At 42.7% G+C, this 21,203-nt stretch overlaps 1 protein-coding gene across 4 annotated transcripts in view; it reads right to left on the reverse strand.

The window, feature by feature from the left end:
- il1rapl2 (interleukin 1 receptor accessory protein-like 2) overlaps positions 1 to 21,203 on the reverse strand; it is a 630,266-nt gene that overhangs the window by 15,535 nt on the left and 593,528 nt on the right. For all 4 annotated transcript variants that reach the window (XM_034092584.1, XM_034092583.1, XM_071204669.1 and 1 more), the window contains exons 10-11: positions 4,483 to 4,623; positions 3,443 to 3,503 (exon numbers count right to left, since the gene is read on the reverse strand). In XM_034092584.1, coding sequence (XP_033948475.1) covers positions 3,443 to 3,503; positions 4,483 to 4,623 — 202 coding nt within the window. The remainder of the gene's footprint in view (positions 1 to 3,442; positions 3,504 to 4,482; positions 4,624 to 21,203) is intronic.

A 21,203-nucleotide genomic window follows, 5' to 3' on the forward strand; every position in this document is an offset into this window, starting at 1 on the left:
GTAGTTATCTGAGGCAGAGAACTCTCGCTCCACCTTGTTGTAGAAACGGCTTCTTATATCCGTCAGCGCAGCTAGCTAACAACAATCCCCGATACTGGTGCGCTCTCTCTCGCAAAAAAAAGAGTTTGTGCTAAACACACACACAGACAGAGCCGAGCTTGAATGTGCCCCGGACTCCCAGGCCAGACCACGCCACTGACTTGCTCTTTCAAAATCAGTCACATTGTTGTGAGTCGCTTTCTCCTCGTGTGCTCCAGGTTATAAATTATGATAACATAAATGCAAAAAAAGATATACAGGTTAGGTTTATTGTTGACTATAAATAGTTTGATTGTAAATCTTTCTCTTTTTGTAAGCACTATGAGATTGAAATGGGCTTTTAGATTACTTTGCTACAATGCTACTGTGTTCAATATCATTGTAAACATTTAAATATAAATATAAGATTCACAATATTTTTAATATAGGAAGTTAGCATCAGAAAGGGCTCCCTCAAGTGCAATAGGATTTTTCCATTGGATTTCGGTATATGTGACCTGCTCCATCGAAATCAGTCGCATTGACCCGAAGACACATTTTGAGTTGTATACACTGTTGGAAAGAGGAGATTCCTAGCTTTCTAATGATATCTGGATTGTTTTTGTACTCCAAATATTAAGTAAAATATGTCACATTATATAATGACTGTCACCGAGTCATCGTTTTGAGAAAAAGGCCTTTAAAGTTTCCTTTTCTCTGGAATCCATCGATCTGATTGGTTATTAGCGGAGCAAATTATCAAAATACTACGGAGGGAAGATATTTTCGTTTGGATTACTGGTCTGGGGGAAGCTCGCAAATGTGTGTGTGTGTGTATACGTGTGTGTGTGTTTGTGTAATTTTGCGTTTGTGTGTATTGTGCCTGCTGTGACGTGAAGTTACTCTGTTCTCCGCTTGTAATTATGCCGTTACAAGTTTCAAAGTTGTATTTATCATCTGAATTTGCCGAAACAAGTTTAATATTCTGAAAGCCAAGACTTTGTTTAATTAAAATCAGATGAAAACAAACTGTAACGGACCCTGCCGTGTTATCTATGATTACTATATGCCTTACATTCATAATTTCAGCCGGAGGGAGGGGAAGCAGCGCTGCGGAACAGCAGAGTGGCGAGTGAGAGCTGTCATCTTCCCTTTACAAGCTTCAAAAATGTATTTATCGTGTGATTTTGGAAATAAAAGTTCCATAATCTGAAAGCCAAGACTTTGTTTATTTAAAATCAAACAAAACACCCGAACCCCAAAAAACAATTTTTTTCGATAGAGCGGGTCACATTATGGCATAAAGTAAACCGTGGCAAACATTGCATTCTTGATACCCACACGTTTTGATCAGAAGTTAATCCACACATATCTTCTGATTCTCAAACTTGAACACATCTTCAGTGTTGTTTCCTGGAGTTATTGGGTGTTTCTGGTCTTGCAACAGACACCCTCTTCCAGGCAACCTGACTGAGGTTAATCAGACCTCTGCGGCAGTCCTCCACCAGCTCCTGGTACTTTGTCTTCTTTCTCATGCGCTTCCTCCATCCTTTCCTTCCAGGGCACAGTGAGCTCCAGCAAGATGAGCTGTCTAATGGCCTCAGAGACCAAGATGATGTCTCAGTCTGGACCGGTTTAAGTGTGTTGGAATGTTCAGCTGCCTTTCAAGGTCAACTGTCATCACCCAGTCTCGTGTTGTGGAGAGTAAATCAGCAGAGTAGCCCTTTAGTCTTTTCAACGGCCACTCGTCTTCTTTGAATAACCTGATGGACTTTGCTGTAGTTTTGGTGTATCTGCTATCACTAATCCCCTTGCTTATTGCCTCAGCAATGGACTTTAGGACCTGGTCATGACTCCAGCGATAACGCCCCTTGCCCAGTACTTTGGAGGATTTGATCGAGATTCCCTATTTTAGAACACAAAGGGCATGCAGGTGTCTCTAACTTGCCCCATGTGAACAGGTTTTAAGGGCTGGGGAGGACATCATAAACTCCCTGAATCAAGAACTTGATCCTCTGTTGGTTCCACCTCCAGATGTGCTGCAAGGTAACATTCCGCCCTACTGCTTTCCTGCTCTTCCTCTACTGAAGCAGGTACCTCTTCTTGCACCAGCTCCCGCCTGTCTTTTTGCAATGGCAGTGCCGTACTGGGTGGACGTTATTATCCAAAGTCCAGCCCTGCCCTGTGCCACACTCCCAACCAGGTTCTTGTGCTTCAGCCGAGCCTCCGCCGGCTGAACTGCCTCGGCTGCCCTCCACTTCCTCCCGGTCCGCAGAACAATTCCTGTGCCGACCACTTTGAAAGGGAGCCTGAGCTTGTTGCTGTTCCCATAAAGCCCAATGCTGCTCAGGCTGCGAGACAGGCCCAGCCATCTGCGGAGATAGTTGCTCACCTTGCACTCTAACCCTTCCACTACAGTCATGGGAACTTCATAGATAAGCGGAGTCAATAGGATTCTTGGGAGGATCCCGTGCTAGTAAATCCAGGCCTTGAATCTTCCGGGGAGCTCAGACGATGATGTCCTTTACCTTTTGTGGTATGTGGTGTCTCTCCAGTGCAACCCCAACAAGCTTGTGGGGTATTGAGTTTTGAGTATTGACCCTCTCAACTTCTCCTGACTTCTTGTACTCCCTCCTGAGAGACTTGATTTCTTCCCTGAGTTGCTGGATTTGCCTTGCTCGGGTGTTCGGAGCACAAGCCGTCTTGACATCCTCTAGTCCAAATTGCTCAGCTGCAATGTTTACGATGATGGTAGCCATAGAGTTCTGCCACCGGTCCACATCCCCCTTGGCAATCCCTTCCAGAATGCAATCTACATCAAACTTCTGCCACTCTGCTCTGCTCGTGGATTTGGGCCACTGGATTCTTGGTTGGGCCAGAGGAGCGCAGGCAGCTGATGTTTCTGGTGCTTGGTCGCTCTGTGTGGTCTGTGGATTGCAGGCATCCCATGTGGTTGGCACTCCGAGGCTGCATGCAATGCCGGCCAATCTCAACATTTTAACAGATCACCACCTAAAGGCGGTGTCTTGTCGGCGTGATGACATTTTGTAGTCACTTGTTAGCTCTTGCTGTTTTTATGACCCATAGAAGCGTCAGACATTCACAAGTGGGGTAATTAGTGACGTATTTCATGTTGCAGAACAACATGTGAAAATCTCTTAGGTTTTTTTTAACCACATATCTTATTTCAGGCTTTTAACAGAAAACTGATGACTTTGAGACGAGGGAACCGAAAGTGGTAAAATGTTATTTACGGGTTTTTAAATTCAAGTTTAAACACTACCTTAGATGTTCTAAGCACATGATCAAGGTTTGCATTCCATATTTCAGCTCTGCTAGTGAGTTTGAATTCTGGTTTTGTTAACACGATACAAAAAAAAATCATTGTTCAATACATATACTATTATGTTTAGAGGTAACTGACCTGCCCAAACAGTCCAGGTCCACTTTAGTGTAGGACAGATAGGCATCATACTCCTTATTATCTGTGAAGAGAGAGACAGAGTGAGTGAGTGAGTGAGTGAGAGCACAGGGCATATTTTCACACTAAATCAAATTAACTGAATCAATTCTGAATTCTGATACTTCCTGGTCATTTCTACATCAGGATTTGAAGAGAACAAACGAAATCTTGGGAATATTCTGCTCAAGAAATCAGGCTTACTTATTCGAAATCAATACTGCAAAATGACTTGTTTTTCCTTGTCTTTCAGCTTGTTTGTTTATGTTAATGCTTTTTCAATATCACATTTGATACTGAGAGAAACATAAAGCCTAAAAAAAAATGAATTGATTACTTTGATGTTTTTCTTTTAGTTGCTTTCTTTGACCTACGTCGACTTGATTAAATGTAATAATTCTCTATCTTTTATTTGATATCAATATCATACCTTTGCTGTTATTGTTTTCTAATATATAAGTACATCCCCTTGCTGATGATTACACCCCTCCAATCATCTGGTTTGTTACAAAATGCTGCTTTTTAAAATACTGTCACAGTTTCTACCTGTGGAGTTCTATGCAGTTTAAGGTGTCCAAATACAACGTGTTATTATTATTACTCACACAAAAAAGCAAACTTATTATGGCTATGGTTGTGTGTACACATTTAAATTTATTTCCAACTTATCAGTTTAATAATTATGTCGGCTGTTTTTTCCAGAATGATTACGGTTTTGTCTTTCATGAGGTAAAAAAAGGTTTAAAAATTAGATATACAAATAAAATAAATATCTTAGATTTAAAGAGGCCCAATGCTTCTGGGGTTTTCCCTTTCCTGTAGTGTGTTATGGTATTTGTATGTAAATGGTCTGCAAAGGCTACAATCCTAAAGTTCCCTCCAGGGGGAGTTTATTTCAATGTATAATGCCTGTAAAGAAATACGTTTTGTATTTAAGCAAAGTACACCAATTCACAAACCAAGTTAATTCATAAAAAGTAATAAAACAATTTAAAAAAGCTTACCATCTTCAGTTTCATCACTTCCAAAGTGCCTCCTGTAGCAGAGCATGATCTCCAGGTTGTAACACTTATAAAGTGCAGTGAGGACTCCCAGCAGCAACAGTATGACCCCCAGACCACCAGCCAACTCCAGACGATACATGTCTACAGTCAGGAAAGAAAAAAACAATCAATGAGACACTTCAAAATAAATAAAGATCAAAAGGAAAAAAGAAACAAATGTCCTAAATCAATAACTCACACTAAATAACCAAACAAAAACAGACAGTTACAATTGTATTTTTCTAAGCAATCACTGCAATATTAAGCGCTTTGATAACAATTACCGCTGAAGAAGCACAGTATTTAGAATTCACTGAAGGAGGCAAAAAAGTACACACACTGCACATGATGTGCGATACAGGTTAACATGACTTCTGATAAACCACACAGAGAAGCTGGTTAGCAATATTGCGTTTATTAGCTTCTAATTATAAATATTTGTTAATTTTCTATAGAGAAATCTACTTTGGGAAGGTCAGATGCTGAATGTGCCATGGTTTTGGATTTATGTCGTTAGTTTCCCTGGTGTGTCTGATTGTGTTCACCTGTTGCCCTTGTGTTTCTGCCTCCCCTGCTCAGCTGTGTCTTGTCCTGTGATGATTACACTTCTGTGTATTTAGTCTTGTCTTCCATGTCTGTTTGTCGTCTCTCCTCGTCTATGTTACCTGCTCGTCGGTTCATGTGCATGCTACCTGTCGTCTCTTCGTGTCCATGTTCCCTACCTCGCCTATGCTCGTCCGTGTCTCCTGCCTGTTCCCGTCTGTAAGTTTGTTCCTGTCTGTCGTGCTCCCCAGTTTTGTTAATTAGTTTCTTGTTTTTCCTGTCTTCGGCTTTTTTTTAATAAAGCTCGCTTTTTGTTAACAAACCTTTTTGTATGTTTTTAACTGCATTTGGGTCCTATTTTCCCCAAACCTGACAGAATGAATATCAAAACTACAGCTTAACTGTGTTCAGGTTCAATGTGTAACTTTTTAGTGCACTCATACTCATGTTTTATAGTCTCAACATATGTTTTTTAAAAATGCCATATGAGGTCAACCATCATAATACTTCATGATTGCTAGAGGGTCTTTATTGACTACACACGGAGATAGTATCAATGCTATTTTCATAGTTTTACATGCACAATAGTATGTTTGTTCAATGTTGAGATTAATTTATGATGCTATTAATGCGCAGAGCCTTTTGCTTAAAACTGCTGGTTTTGTTTCTTTGGTTACCTCTCCTGCTAGCTTGTGCCAATAATTTGGCTTAGTCGGGCAGCACCGCTCTCTCCGTAGAAACACAACCGCAACGTCAGCAGAACCATTTTACTATTGGTCATGTGAATGCAGATTGAATAAAATGTTGACTACAAGTTGACAAACACATAAAGTCGGACTCAACACACCGAGTATGTTGACTTGACTGAGAGAGATAAATTACCTCACATCAGCAGTGTGTGTTTGTGTGAATGAAGGATAGTGCTTTCAAAGGCAATATGAGTGTATGGGAGATGGCTTGTGCACCATGTTTTGGCACCATTGCCATCTCACAAACACACACCCACGCACACTTCTGTAATCAAAAGGTAATCTACTAATCTGAAAACGAAATTCATTGTTTATTTTCTGTTTGATTTGAAAGCATTTCATATATGTATATATCTTTGCTTCATTTAATAAATGTTTCTTCCCATTTTGATCTCGTTTGCCTTTTTTTTTTCTGTATACTGTATATTAAAACCTGAGAATCCAGCATATATTATCAAACTGAATGACGTAAGATTCAGATTTTAAAAAAGGACAGAAAAACACAATATAAGACCTTTTTGAAAATATAGCTATATTGTAATATTAATTACATTATTATTTATATTAATTTTACAATGGTCTCTCTTTTTACAGTATATAATCTGTGTTACTACATTTCCACCAGTAGACGTCTCTCCAACTCTACTCTGAGCAGCTACACCACCTTTACACAGAGACGCTGTGGGTAGAGGTGGGAGGGTAAGTGACAGGGGGGACAGGGAGGGAGGGAATGAGGGGGAGAAGGAGTGGTAGTCCAAGGGGGAAGAAAATAGTTAAATTCAACTAATTACCAAATATTTGCGCTGCAATGAGGTAAACTCAGATTGTTTCCATTTGTCATGAGGCACATTTAGAAACTTCCACTTCAGTCTCCATCTCCAATGTCATCTAACTCTCTCAGATATTTCCATTAGTAATGAGTCAGTTACTGCCATCTCCAGATATCATTGCAGAGGAAAATGGGAGCAGAATTTAAATTTAAACACTTATTACTTATTACAGAAGAGAAGTCCACAGTAATGGTTGAGGTTTCCGCATGTGTGGGCAGGAATATGTTTGAATCATTTTAGTGGGATTTTTAGATAACTTTTCTTCCTGTCTTACTCTATCCAGACTGAAGACTTTCTTTTTGCTGCTGCTTTTAATTACGCTGCACTGTAACTTTTATTCATGTATTGTATACCTATATTTTCATATTCTCTTTCCATTTTAATATCTGTTTTTTTAAATGCAATATTTCTTAATGTTGTTCATTTTTGTAAAGCACCTTGTGTTGAAAGGTGCTATATAAATAAACTTGCCTTGCAGTAACACTGACGGCACCTTGTGGAATTTCATAATCTCCCTTTTTTCCATTCTTCACTTTTCTTGCATTTGCTTCATTGGAAGAGCATTGAGCATCTGTTGCCCAGGTACATTTTCTAGAAACAACAGTAATGGTGATAAACTAAACAAATAGCCTTAAAGTTAGTCTCTAAATGTACCATCTGTCTCGTCTTCCATTTATACCACAGCATGCTGAAATGCTTGTGTCCACATTAAGCCTTTTTCTGAGCACATACCGCCGGAAAAAGCGCAGAACCCAGCACCTTCTTTTTTAGCACTTTCCCTTTCCGAATGCCTCAAGTAAAACATTTTAAACTTTTCAGGAAAGTGCCAGTGACGTCTGTAAATTGCAAGAAAAGCATTTTTGTGTCATGACGGTCCGACGTAAACTATCAGAACAGAGACTTCTCAAATTCTCTCCAAACTCTAATCCACACATTTTTTTTCAATATATTGTCAAAATCGAGCTTCCAAACCAACAGAGAAACCCCCTTTAATGCAGCCTCACATTGTGTCTGATTTGTTTCAGAATATTATTATTTGATGTTCACACTTTTGGGTCATTGTTTTGGGTTTCTATTAGATGATTTCATGCTTTAATGTTCTTTCTTTCTCATACTGTCTGTCTGGATATACAGTGGGGGAAAAAAGTATTTAGTCAGCCACCAATTGTGCAAGTTCTCCCACTTAAAAAGATGAGAGGCCTGTAATTTTCATCCTAGGTACACTTCAACTATGAGAGACAGAATGGGGGGAAAGAATCCAGGAAATCACATTGTAGGATTTGTAATGAATTAATTGGTAAATTCCTATTTGGTCACCTACACAAACAATATTTCTGGCTCTCACAGACCTGTAACTTCTTCTTTAAGAGCCTCCTCTGTCCTCCACTTGTCAACTGTATTAATGGCACCTGTTTGAACTCGTTATCAGTATAAAAGACGCCTGTCCACAACCTCAAACAGTCACACTCCAAACTCCACTATGGCCAAGACCAAAGAGCTGTCAAAGGACACCAGAAACACAATTGTAGACCTGCACCAGGCTGGGAAGACTGAATATGCAATAGGTAAGCAGCTTGGTGTGAAGAAATCAACTGTGGGAGCAATTATTAGAAAATGGAAGACATACAAGACCGCAAGATCTCACCCCGTGGGGTCAAAATGATCACAAGAACGGTGAGCAAAAATTCCAGAACCACACGGGGGGACCTAGTCAATGACCTGCACAGGACTGGGACCAAAGTAACAAAGGCTACCACCAGTAACACACTACGCCGCCAGGGACTCAAATCCTGCAGTGCCAGACGTGTCCCCCTGCTTAAGCCAGTACCTGTCTAGGCCCGTCTGAAGTTTGCTAGAGAGCATTTAGATGATCCCGAAGAGGATTGGGAGAATGTCATATGGTCAGATGAAACCAAAATAGAACTTTTTGGTAAAAACTCAACTAGACGTGTTTGGAGGAGAAAGAATGCTGATTTGCATCCAAAGAACACCATACTGTGAAACATGGGGGTGGAAACATCATGCTTTGGGGCTGTTTTTCTGCAAAGGGACCAGGACGACTGATCCGTGTAAAGGAAAGAATGAATGGGGCCATGTATTGTGAGATTTTGAGTGACAACCTCCTTCCATCAGCAAGGGCATTGAAGATGAAACGTGGCTGGGTCTTTCAGCATGACAATGATCCCAAACACACCGCCCGGGCAATGAAGGAGTGGCTTCGTAAGAAGCATTTCAAGGTCCTAGAGTGGCCTAGCCAGTCTCCAGATCTCAACCCCATAGAAAATCTTTGGAGGGAGTTGAAAGTCTGTGTTGCCCAGCGACAGCCCCAAAACATCACTGCTCTAGAGGAGATCTGCATGGAGGAATGGGCCAACATAACAGCAAAAGTGTGTGAAAACCTTGTGAAGACTTACAGAAAACGTTTGACCTCTGTCATTGCCAACAAAGGGTATATAACAAAGTATTTAGACAAACTTTTGTTATTGACCAAATACTTATTTTCCACCATAATTTGCAAATAAATTCTTTAAAAATCAGACAATGATTTTCTGGATTTTTTTTTTCTTCTCATTTTGTCTCTCATAGTTGAGGTATACCTAGGATGAAAATTACAGGCCTCTCATCTTTTTAAGTGGGAGAACTTGCACAATTGGTGGCTGACTAAATACTTTTTTGCCCCACTGTACCTGTATTTGGCCTCCGTCTGAAATGCTCAGTTTTAGCTCCTGTTTCTTTAGGACCCCCCTCTCTCAATGACCAGTCTCTGATTAGCTTAGGAGAAGATTGGCAACGGTAGTTTTCAAGCCGTGGGTGGATAAATCCCATGCCTTCTGACCTAAGCAGCCCACACTCTGTTGGTGGGTAGATGCTCCTGATACACACGTATCAGGAGCGTTATAGAAAAAATACACTCACCGGCCACTTTATTAGGTTCACCTTGCTAGTACCGGGTTGGACCCCCTTAATTCTTTGTGGCATAGACTCATCAAGTTTTTCTCTTTTTATGACCATTCTCTGTGAACCCTATGGTTGTGAGCCAAAATCCCAGTAGATCAGTAGTTTCTGACATACACAGACCAGCCCGTCTGGCACTAACAACCATGCCACGTTCAAAGTAACTTAAACCACCTTTCTTCCCCATTTTGATGCTCTGTTTGAACCAGGTTGTCTTGACCATGTCTAAATGCATTGAGTTGCTGCCATGTAATTGGCGGAGAGGATTGGTTGAGATATAGACTTGCGTGTCGTCAGCATAGCAGTGAAAGTGGATGCCATGGTGACGGAGGATTGTGCCTAGTGGGAGGAGGTAGATGATGAATAGGAGTGGACCCAATACTGACCCCTGGGGGACACCCAGTGAAACAGGAGAACACCCTGACCTGTGGTTCCCCAGCTGGACAAATTGTTGTCTGTTGGTAAGGTAGGAGGAGAACCAGGAGAGTGCAACACCAGTGATCCCAATGTCAGCCAAGCGTTCCAGGAGCAGTGGGTGGGAGATTGTGTCGAAGGCAGAGGTGAGGTCGAGGAGGATGAGGATGGTGAGCAGTCCAGAGTCAGCTGCACGGAGGAGTTCGTTGGTGATTTTAACCAGAGCTGTTTCGGTACTGTGCATTGAGCGGAAACCAGATTGGAAGGGTTCATGGAGGTTGTTTGAGGCGAGGTGGGACTGGAGTTGAGCGGCAACCACCCTCTCAAGGGTTTTTGAAATGAAAGGAAGGTTGGAGATGGGCCTGTAGTGGTTAAGGTCAGCTGGGTCAGCATTGGGTTTTTTGACGGTGGGTGTGATTGCAGCCATTTTGAGGGTGGGGGGTACAGTTCCAGAAATGAGGGAGGAGTTAATTATTTTTGTGAGCATGGGGGAAATGGACGGCAGACAGGCTTTGATGAGGGTAGTGGGGAGGGGATCAAGCTGGCAGGTGGTGCATTTGGCTTTGCAGATGAGCTTGGAGATCGTGGCTTCTGATGCTGGAGTGAAGTTGGAGAGGGTGCTGGTGGGTGGTTGGACCGTGGTGACCATCCAGAGTGGGTCCGTTGAGGGGGCGCCTGATGAGGCCAGCTGTAGGTGGATGTTGCTTACTTTGGAGCTGAAAAATTGCAGAAAGTCAGTGCAGCGTTCAGGGGAGATATTAGGAGGGAGGGTTCTGGGGGGCTGAAGTAGGTGGCTAACTGTTGAGAAAAGGGCTCTCGTGTTACCGGTGCCAGTGCTGATGAGGTTGGAGTAGTAGGTGGATTTGGCAGTGGAGAGGGCGTTCTTGTAGTAATGTAGGTGATCAGCAAAGATTTGGGTGTGTACTGATAGTCCAGTCTTTTTACACAGCCGTTCAAGTCGACGACCAGTTGTTTTGAACCGTCGAAGGTCGGAGGTGAACCAAGGAGCGGTGTGGGCAAAGGAGACTGTGGGGGTTTTGACGGGGGCCAGGGCGTCAAGCGAGGAGGACAGACAGTCATTGTAGTGACTCACCAAGTCAGCAGGGGAAGAGGATGCGAGAGGGATGGGGTAGGAGTTGATCAGGGTGGTGAGATCTGTGCGGTCGATGTGTTTGATATTTCTGAAGGAGATGATCCGTTCTTCTTTAGCTTTTGATCGGGGGGCGTGAACCTCAAAGAGCACAATTTTGTGGTCAGAGATAGGAAACTCGGCATTGGTGACATTACAAGGAGTAATACCAGTGGAGCAGATCAAGTCCAGTATGTGACCTTTATTATGGGTAGGAAAGTTAACATGTTGTGTGATACTAAGACAGTCGAGGAGTGAGATGAAGTCATTGGCAAAAACACTGGATGGGTCGTCAATATGTTTAATAGTTACTGATAGCTTTGTTTATGCTTACCATGTTAAAGCAACATTTGATTTGATTGAACCCTAGTATTTTGCTCTTCCTGATTGATATTTATGTGTTTATATTCTAGCCTTAAAATCATCTTTAACTGTGACAGTCAACACATCTTGTGAATGAAATAAATGGTTAAAACGGGGGCGGGACATTAGAAAGAGACAGCGTTTGGTACTCCAACTTGTGGCCCCACGCAAGGGGGGGGGGAGTGCTAGTCTCACATTGGCACAATTCTGTTGTACACACCGACGTTAACAGCAGCCCCGTCTGTGCACACGGCGACCGACTCTGTCGTCCCGTGAACTAAGCGCCTTTGGAAAAGCTTCACAAGTCCGTAGTGACACAAGTGACGTTAAGCATTTCAGATGTTTGCCGCGCATGCGTACCTGCGTACCAGTTATGTGCACCCCTCGTTATACATGATGTTTTATATCCATATCCATGCTACTGCCTCAACAACATTAAAGGAAGAGAGGTTATGCGGCAACTGGCTAACAGAGCACATTTGTAACTAGACATAGAACAATTCACAACCCTTTGTGAATGCAAACACATGCCTTAGTTGCACAAAAATTACTTACAGAAAAAACATCTCCAAGTTACAAGCTTGATAGTTACGGCAACATTTATTTGTCTTTCTACTCTGTCTATGTCGAATTGGATGCTGTTTCTGACGCTGTGATATGACAAAATGCAGACTTATTTAGAGAACCAACTAATTAAACACTTTACACTAGGGAAGTGCGAAAGACTACACTCCAAACTTCAGACTGTTGCATTAACACCTATTCAACATTGGTCTAGGATGCATTTTAAACCCCCTCACCCCCTTAAGGTGGTTTGACAATCAGATGGATCAAAAGAGTGGCGGAGGAATGAGTCCTAAAACATGCAAATGACTTAGCATTTTCTAAGTCAACATTTTTGTTTAGAAGACGGACATAAGGTCTGTGGTAATCACAAGCTTAAGAGATTGTTATGTTTGAATGTCTGAAGCTTCTATGTGTCCAAATAATGGCAGCTGCTAACAAATTATGAAATAAGACTTCCAAAAGTTGTCACGCAGAACATTAGCCACCTTTAGCTTAGCTGTTGTGATGTGGAGTCATGCCACCATGATGTAGTTTCATGAAGCAAAACGTTAGCTTTTTATATCGCATTTAAACAATCGTAAAGTGGTGTTAAAATGTGCAGATTACCCTGCTTAATAAATCATGTAAGTATCATAAATGTGTGTTTGCCAAATCAATTGCTATCATCTAAAATCCTATGGGAAAATTCCATTGGTTTGTGTCGAGGGAGCCAAGTAGTGCTTACTTCTGAGTTGACCTTCTAGGTTGCACTTGGCTTCTTTAATAGGCAGTAGCTCGGTTTGGGGCCCTAACTTTCCTTCTCTTCCCAAATTAGTCCTCACTACACTTCCCAAATCTCTATTTTTTGCTGTTCAAGGTTCTTTATTTTGTCATACGAACATAGCTACAGTGTAGTTATGCCGATGAAAATCTTAGGTCACAGGCTTCTCCAACAGTGCAACACAATAACACAGATAAACAGAAAAATATAGTGCAAGTAAATAGTAAATACAAAAAGAAAAATAGTTTAAAAAAGTGAAATAGTGCAATAAGAGTCTATAATGCAAGTTATTGGAATGATATATTAGAGAAATAGATACATAATTACTAAGTAGCAGATGAATGTTATGGATGTTGTTTCAACAGTTCAGGTGTTTAACAGATGTTGTTTAGCAGTCTTAATGCCTGTGGGATGAAACTGTCTGAATCTGGTGGTTTTAGTCCGGATGCTGTGGTAGCGCCTGCCAGACGGCAGCAGACAGTCAGTTTGTAGCTGGGGTGATGGGGGTCTTTTATAATCCTGAGGGATTTCTTCCTGAGCCTCTGGGAGTAAAGGTCCTCCATGGATGGCAGCTCCGTCCTGGTGATGTTCTGTGCAGTTTTCACCACCCTCTGTAAAGCCTTACGATTGAGGGCGGTGCAGCTGCCGTACCAGGCCGTGATGCAGCCAGTCAGGATACTCTCTATGGTGCACCTGTAGAAGTTGCAGAGTATCCTGGAGTCCATGTTGAACCTCCTCAGCCTGCGGAGGAAGAAGAGCCGCTGTCAAGCTTTTTTGGTGATGGTGTGAAGAGTCCATGTCAGGTCCTCAGTGATGTGGACCCCGAGGAACCTGAAGCTGCTGAGTCTCTCCACCGTAATCCCATTGATGGCGATGGGGGTGTGTCCCTCTTCCTGCTGCTTCCTGTAATCCACGATCAGCTCCTTTGTTTTGCTGACGTTGAGATGGAGGTTGTTATCCTGGCACCAAGATGTGAGGTTTTCGACCTCCTCTCTGTACGCCGTCTGTGATCTGGCTGATGACGGTCGTGTCATCAGCAAACTTCACGATGGTGTTGGAGCTGTGAGTGAACAGGGAGTAGAGGAGAGGGCTGAGCACGCAGCCTTGAGGGGCTCCGGTGTGGAGGATCAGGGTGGAGGATGTGATGTTTCCCACCCGCACTGCCTGGGGTCTGCCCGTCAGGAAGTTCAGGATCCAGTCACAGAGGGCGCTGTTGAGCCTGAGGTCTCTGAGCTTGATGACCAGCTTGGAGGGCACAATGGTGTTCAATGCTGAACTGTAATCAATGAACAGCATTCTCACACATGTGTTCCTCTGGTCCAGGTGTGAGAGGGCAGTGTGGATGGTGAGGGCTATGGCGTCGTCTGTGGACCTGTTTGCTCTGTAGACAAACTGCAGGGGGTCCAGAGAGTCAGGGAGGGAGGAGGTGATGAGGGTTTGACTAACCACTCAAAGCACTTCATTATGATGGAGGTGAGTGCTACTGGGCGGTAGTCATTGAGGCTGGTGATTTTTGTCTTTTTGGGGACAGGAAAGATGGTGGAGTGTTTGAAGCATGTGGGGACTACAGACTGCAGCAGGGACCTGTTGAAGATGTATGTGAACACCTCTGCCAGCTGAACTGCACACACCCTGAGAACACGGCCAGGGATGCCATCAGGTCCAGGAGCCTTGTGTGGGTTAACCCTTTTAAATGATTTACACACATCTGCCCTGCTTAAAGCAAAAGGGCAGGGCTCCTGATCCTTCTCTGCACCCCCAGCCTGGCTGCTCTCAAATCGTGCAAAAAATCTGTTCAGCTCATCTGGGAGAGATGTGCATGCAGACACTCCCGCTGCATCCCACGCTGCTCCTTTGTAGTCTGTCATTGTTCTTAGTCCCGCCCACCGGGTGTTACAGCCTTTGAAGTCAGATTCCACCTTGTCTTTGTACTGTCTCTTTGCACTACTGATAGCTCTCCGGAGTACATACCTAGAAGTCCTGAACTCCGCCAAATCTCAAGCTCTGTGCGCGATAGTGCACGCTTTCAGCTTAGTACGCACCTCGCTGTTTATCCAGGGCTTTTGATTTGGGAATGTTCGTACAGAAACCTTCGGTACCACGTCATCGATGCATTTCCCAATGTACCAGATCACTGTATCCGTGTGTTGATGTTATTGTCCTCAAACACACTCCAATCCGTAGATGCAAAGCAATCCTGCAGAGCTGAATCTGACTCCACACTCCATCGCTGTACTGTCCTTGTTACCGGTCTGTCCCGTTTACATTTCTGCCTGTAAAAAGGCAGCAGTGAGATGTGGTCTTATTTGCCGAAGGGAGGGCGAGGGAGAGCCTTATATCCATGTCGAAAAGGGGAATAAACATGGTCCAGTATGTTTCCCCCGCGCGTCGGGCAGCTGATGTGTTGATAGTACTTCGGCAACCCATTCTTCATGTTAGCAGTGTTAAAATCCCCGTTCACAACGAACGCCGCCTCCTTGAAGTCTCGGTCTTGTCGATAATCCCAAACAGCTGATCGAGTGCTATGTTGTTGTCGGCGAGCGGCGGAATATACACTGCTATTATCACAACAGATGTGAATTCTCTCGGCAGGTGAAAAGCCTGGCATGTGATCATGAGGTGCTCTAAATGAGCGGAACAGTCCGAAGAAATAATCCCCACATCTGTGCACCAGTTGTTATTAGTCATCACACACACACCGCCACCTTTACTTTTCCCGAGTTAACAGTCCTGTCCTGGCGAAAAATAGTGAATCCGTCAGGAGCAATGGCGGAGTCCGGGATAGCGGGGTTGAGCCAAGTCTCAGTGAGAATGAACACGTTACAGTTCTTAATGTCCCGTTGAAAAGCAATCTGACTTCTGAGTTAATCTAGCTTATTTTCAATCGATTGAACATTAGCCAGAAGAATACTCGGAAGAGGGGGTCGGTTTTCTCGTTTCCTCAGTCTGACCAGCAGCCTGGCACGGGACCCCCGCTTTGTCTTCCTCCTGCGTCTCTCAGGTAGGACGGCAGGAGGCAGCCATGGCGAATCTGCATTGTTTGTCGGTGAGTTATTGTCCACAAAGTTGCTGATGTGAAGAAGTTCCTCTCTGCTATATTGTATAGCAGAGTTGGTGCGGTCGGCTTGCATGTTGCGAACCATGCTAAAAGCAAACTGCAAAAAGTAAATAAACACAAACAAAATAAGAAGAAGGGCAAAGTTGGAGAGGAGCCATAAGACAATGCGGCCATTTTTCACCGGCGCATTCTATGAAGCAAATAAGATTGGAGTCTATTGTTAGCCCTAACTCGACATTCACAAACCTTTGAGAGACATGAGAGAAACCATGTCCTTCTTGTCCCTGTCTATTTTTCTGTCTGTCAATTTCTTTCAATCCCTCCACTCTCCTGACAGCTCTCTCTCTCCATGTTTTCTTTCGAGTAAGACTCTTTTCATGGTGGCTGAAGGCAGCTTTCTGCTCTGTCGGTTACAATAAGTGGATGTTTATGGTGTGTGTACTGAAGGTGAGTGTGTGGCTGCAGTACACACACACCACTGTGAGTACATGTGTGCAACATAGATGCATCAACCCATTACCTTGGGTCATCGCATGGTGAGAGCACACCCTAATTCAATCACACACACAGTGCATGAAATCAAGCTTTAATAACTTGTGCTAACTTAGGGTACATTGTTGTGTTGTGTTCAGGCGCCCAAATGTGACTATATTAGTTTCAAGGCTTCAGGCCAGGAGGCACCGTCCCTGTCTGTTGGCTTCTTAGTCTGGTTAGTGAACTTGCACAAATAGGAGCCTATAGGCTACTAAAGGTGAACATTACAAATGACTTAGCACATTGTTTTGTTTCAGTTCAATTTAAAAGTTATGGTAACTGAACTGTAGTTAGTTCATACACATCACTGTTCACTACGTCATGACTATCTTTAGCTCAGTTAAGTTAGTCTGTTGCTGGTTCAACAGTTTTGTCTTTTTATCAGGAGGCGTGTGGCGCAGTGGATAGAGCCTTGGTGTTGTGATAAGGGGAGCACAGGTTAGAACCCCACTGCAGTCAGCATGTCGTTGTGTCCCTGGGCAAGACACTTCACCCCAAATTGCTCCAGTGGGGATTGTCCACAGTATTGAGTATGTAAGTTGCTTTGGATAAAAGCGTCTAACAAGTAACATGTAATGTAATGTCTTGGCTGGATAAGCACTGTTTCCTTTTTTTGTTCCATAGTTCTCTATTTGTAAATATAATAAAACCAATTCATTGAAAACATATACAATAACATGAGAAAATGCACTTATAACATATGTATAAGACTGATGTATACTTGCCACCAATTTAGACATAAAACATGTTATTTAAGTCACGGACGTTCATTTTAAAGATTTATCAAAACCAAATGTAATCCAGTAGAAAATCAATTTTCCTCAAAATATAATTCATTTCTGTTGTAGTGTTAGTCTGTGTTTGTTTAGCCCATTTTTTCTATTCATTAGGGCCTGAGCACGAAGTGTGCGAAGACCTATTGTAATTGGTAGAATTCTTATTCTCCATGCTCTGCAGTTTCGACCTGTTTTTGATTGGGTTACGACACTTTTCATGTAGCGACATTTGGCAACGCCGGCAGGACGGGTGCAACATTTTACATTCTGGATTCGATGGGTGAAACATTTCCAACATGCTCTCCAGTGCCACCTGTGAAAATTCAGTTTTCGAAAAAAATGTACATAGTCACAGCGTAAATCTGACGGACCTGAAATGTTGCACACTTATCCGGGTGGAGCGGCTCTACATATTATCCTCTCATATCCCGAAGCTCCGCCTACTTTTTCTTGTTGTTGCAATTAGCATAATGTCAAAAACAGTGAAATATTAACTATCATTTCAATTTTTTGCTTTTCAACACCAAACTAAGTGTACATCATCAATGGAGGGTCAGACACATTACCCTAGAAAAAAAGCACAACATGTGGAAAAATCGCAACATATTAGCAAAAAGGTGTGGCCTAGACATAAATGCTCCTAATTCATACGAAATGTATCCAAATATCACAGTTTTCAGTGGATAGGTTCAGTCTGTCTTGGGAAATAGGCACAAAAAAGCATGTTCATCTTGGACGATAGGGGGTGCCAACAACACATGTATACCTCAAGAACGGATGGACGAAATAAATATATTTTGTCATAGATATACTGGCAGGATGAGTATTAACAGAGATTTAAAGTGTCGCAATCAATGATGGATGTGGGCGTGTCCTATTCAGTTTTTTCTCGAAATTGAAGGGTTAAAAACACATACGGACACATAACTTTATGTTAAAAGGAGTAACGGCCTTTAAAATCGGAACACACGTGACAGCCCACAACCTTTTTTACGTTTTAGCAAATACGGCTCAGTAGTGCCCCCTATTGTGCGGTACTCACATATAGTTTCTCCGAACTACCCGAAACTTGGCACAGACATTCCTCATGGAATTGCGGACATATTTCAAAATGGCTTCCATTATCCCCGCCCCCCATGAAGTTTCAAGCGCATTTTCACATACTCCTAGGGAAATGATCGGAAAAATTCCAAACCAGGACAAGATCTACCCATATCCAATGTGATGCTAAATTGCGAATGAATAGTTGCCTGCTCAAACGGGGAGCTTGTAAGCTAATGGAGAATGTGCCACGTTTGACGATTTAAATGTCACAAAATTGCTAAAATGAATTTGACGCAAAAACGTGGAACACACGTCACAGCCCACAACCTTTTCCAGACTGTACAAAAAAATCATAGTTTTTGTACACCAAATCAGTAGCGCCCCCCTATTGTGCGATAGTCACATATAGTTTCTCCAAACTACCCGAATCTTGCCACAGACATTCCTCATGGAATTGGGGGCATATTTCAAAATGGCTTCCATTAGCCCTGCCCCCCAAAAAGTCGGCCATTTTGAAAAATCGCCGTTATTCATGCATTTCAAGCGCTTTTTCGCAAACACCTCCTAGGGAATAGATCGGAAAAATTCCAGTCCCGGACAAGTTCAGCCAATATCCAATATCATGCTAAATTGCGAATAAAATAGTTGCTAGTTCAATGGGGGCGGACGTAAGCTAACAGAGAATGTACAATTTTTGACGATTTACATGTCGCAAATGACTCCAAACTACTGTCATATAGTTTTCCCGATATTCACGAAACGCTGTATACACATTGCTATTATGATGGCACACATATTTGATATGGCTTTTCATTAGCCCCGCCCCCACAAAAAGGGCAATTTTGAAAGATGGCCGTTTTCCATGCATTTTGAGCACATTTTTGCACACGGCTCTGAGGGAAATGATTGGAAAAATTCCACTCCAGGACCAGTTCAGCCCATATCCACAGCCATGCTAAATTGGGAGTAAAAAAGTTGCTAGCTCAATCGGTGCGGTCGTAAGCTAACAGACAATACACAATTTTTGACGATTTACATGTCGCAAATTACTCCAAACTACTCACATATGGTTGTTCCAATATGCACGAGACGTTGTATACACATTGCTCGTATGATTGAGGACATCTTTCAAATTGCCTTCCAGTTGGCCCGGCCCTCAGAAAGTCGGCCATTTTGAAAAATGTGCAGTTTCCATCCCTGTTCTGCACATCTTTGCTAAGGCCTCCTGGGGAAATGGCCGGAACATTTCCATTCCAGGACAAGTTCAGCCCATATCCAATGCGATGCTACATTGCAAAGGAATAGTCAGTCGCTCGAACGGGGAGCTCACAGGCTAGAATGTACCATTTTCCAACATTTAGATGTCAAATAAGCTACTCTGCATTCCACATCATCTGTCTCTTTCTCACACACACACACACACACACACACACACACACACACACACACACACACACACACACACACACACACACACACACACACACACACACACACACACACACACACACACACACACACACACACACACACACACACACACACACACACACACACACACACACACACACACACACACACACTGCTGGCAATGATGTTGAGTGTTAGTCCAGCAGCTCCCTCTGCTGGTGGCACATGCAATTACAACAGACAGATATACACTCCATAACACACACATACAGCTCTTAAAGCATATAATATATATCGGGCTACGGCCCATGTATATGTTATGATGTGAAGCACTATTTGCTTTCATGAAACATATCAACTGTTTATTTGTAGATATCTACTAAAGCATACAAATAAAGTGTGTAATGTAGGCCTGTTACATATATTATTGATATATATATATATATATATATATATTATACACTGCTCTGCTTTCTGCACTGGCCTCAGCAGCTCTTCTCACTGTAAATGTCGGCTCACAATTAAAGCAGTTGTATTAAAAACATACATAACCTAATATCCAGAGGAGATGCGTTTATTGAGTAAACAAACGGTCAAGGGCAGAACATCTGCACAACCCACTGCACCACACGCCACGGTTACTGCTCCTCCAGACAGCCTCCTCGATAATCGATCGTCGACGAGCCTTTACAGAAATGTGTTTTCCTTTGAAGCGGCCCGCCCACATACGTTTCCGGGTCGCTGCCGGAGGACCGAGGAGTCCGGAACGCGAACAATTGAGCAATTACGAACGGCTCATTTCGGAGGACGCGCGCGCGTCTGCTTGACGCCGGGACGACCGGCGACCCTCCCCTACAGGCGCTCGGACGTGAAGGCCCGCCCACATCTGCGTGCACGTCTGTGACTGCAGTTTTAATTATGTGTGTCTTTGTAGTCACTTGCTGTTTGTAGTTGGTTTGTGTCTCCCTGTGTTCTTTTGGAGTCTCTTTGAAGTAGCTTTTAGTCACTTAAATGTTTTTTTGTCTCTTTTGGGTAATTTTGAGTCCGTTTGTGGTTGTTTTGAGTCTCGCTTTGGTCTTATTGAGTCTCTTCGAAAATGCTTTATGTCACTTTTAAGTTTTTTTATGTCTATTTGTAGTCGTTTTGAGTCCCTGATCACACACACATAAACACACACAAATACACATTTCTGTACTAATCCAGTACATTACGGTTATTAAGCATTTAACAACTTATGTGGTAACTTGCCAAAGTGCTTTGTTTTGACGTTCATCACTATAATAATCAAAAGGAGAAATATGAACGTTACTTTTTTACTGAAATTATCAAATAAAGTCAATATTGACAGTGTTTACTGAGTTGTGTGGAGTTTCTTAAACATTTTAAAACACGTTTGAATGATGGCCTAACAAGTTTATAATAAATACATTTGTATTTATTTTTAAATCTTTTCATACAATCATACGTGTTTGGATTCATGTGGATTAATACGTGTGGACCGGAGGACGAGGGTGACGAGCATACATTTCACTTTATTTTTATATTTAAAT

Source organism: Pseudochaenichthys georgianus, chromosome 10 (assembly GCF_902827115.2).
Source record: "Pseudochaenichthys georgianus chromosome 10, fPseGeo1.2, whole genome shotgun sequence".
Lineage (NCBI taxonomy): Eukaryota > Metazoa > Chordata > Actinopteri > Perciformes > Channichthyidae > Pseudochaenichthys > Pseudochaenichthys georgianus.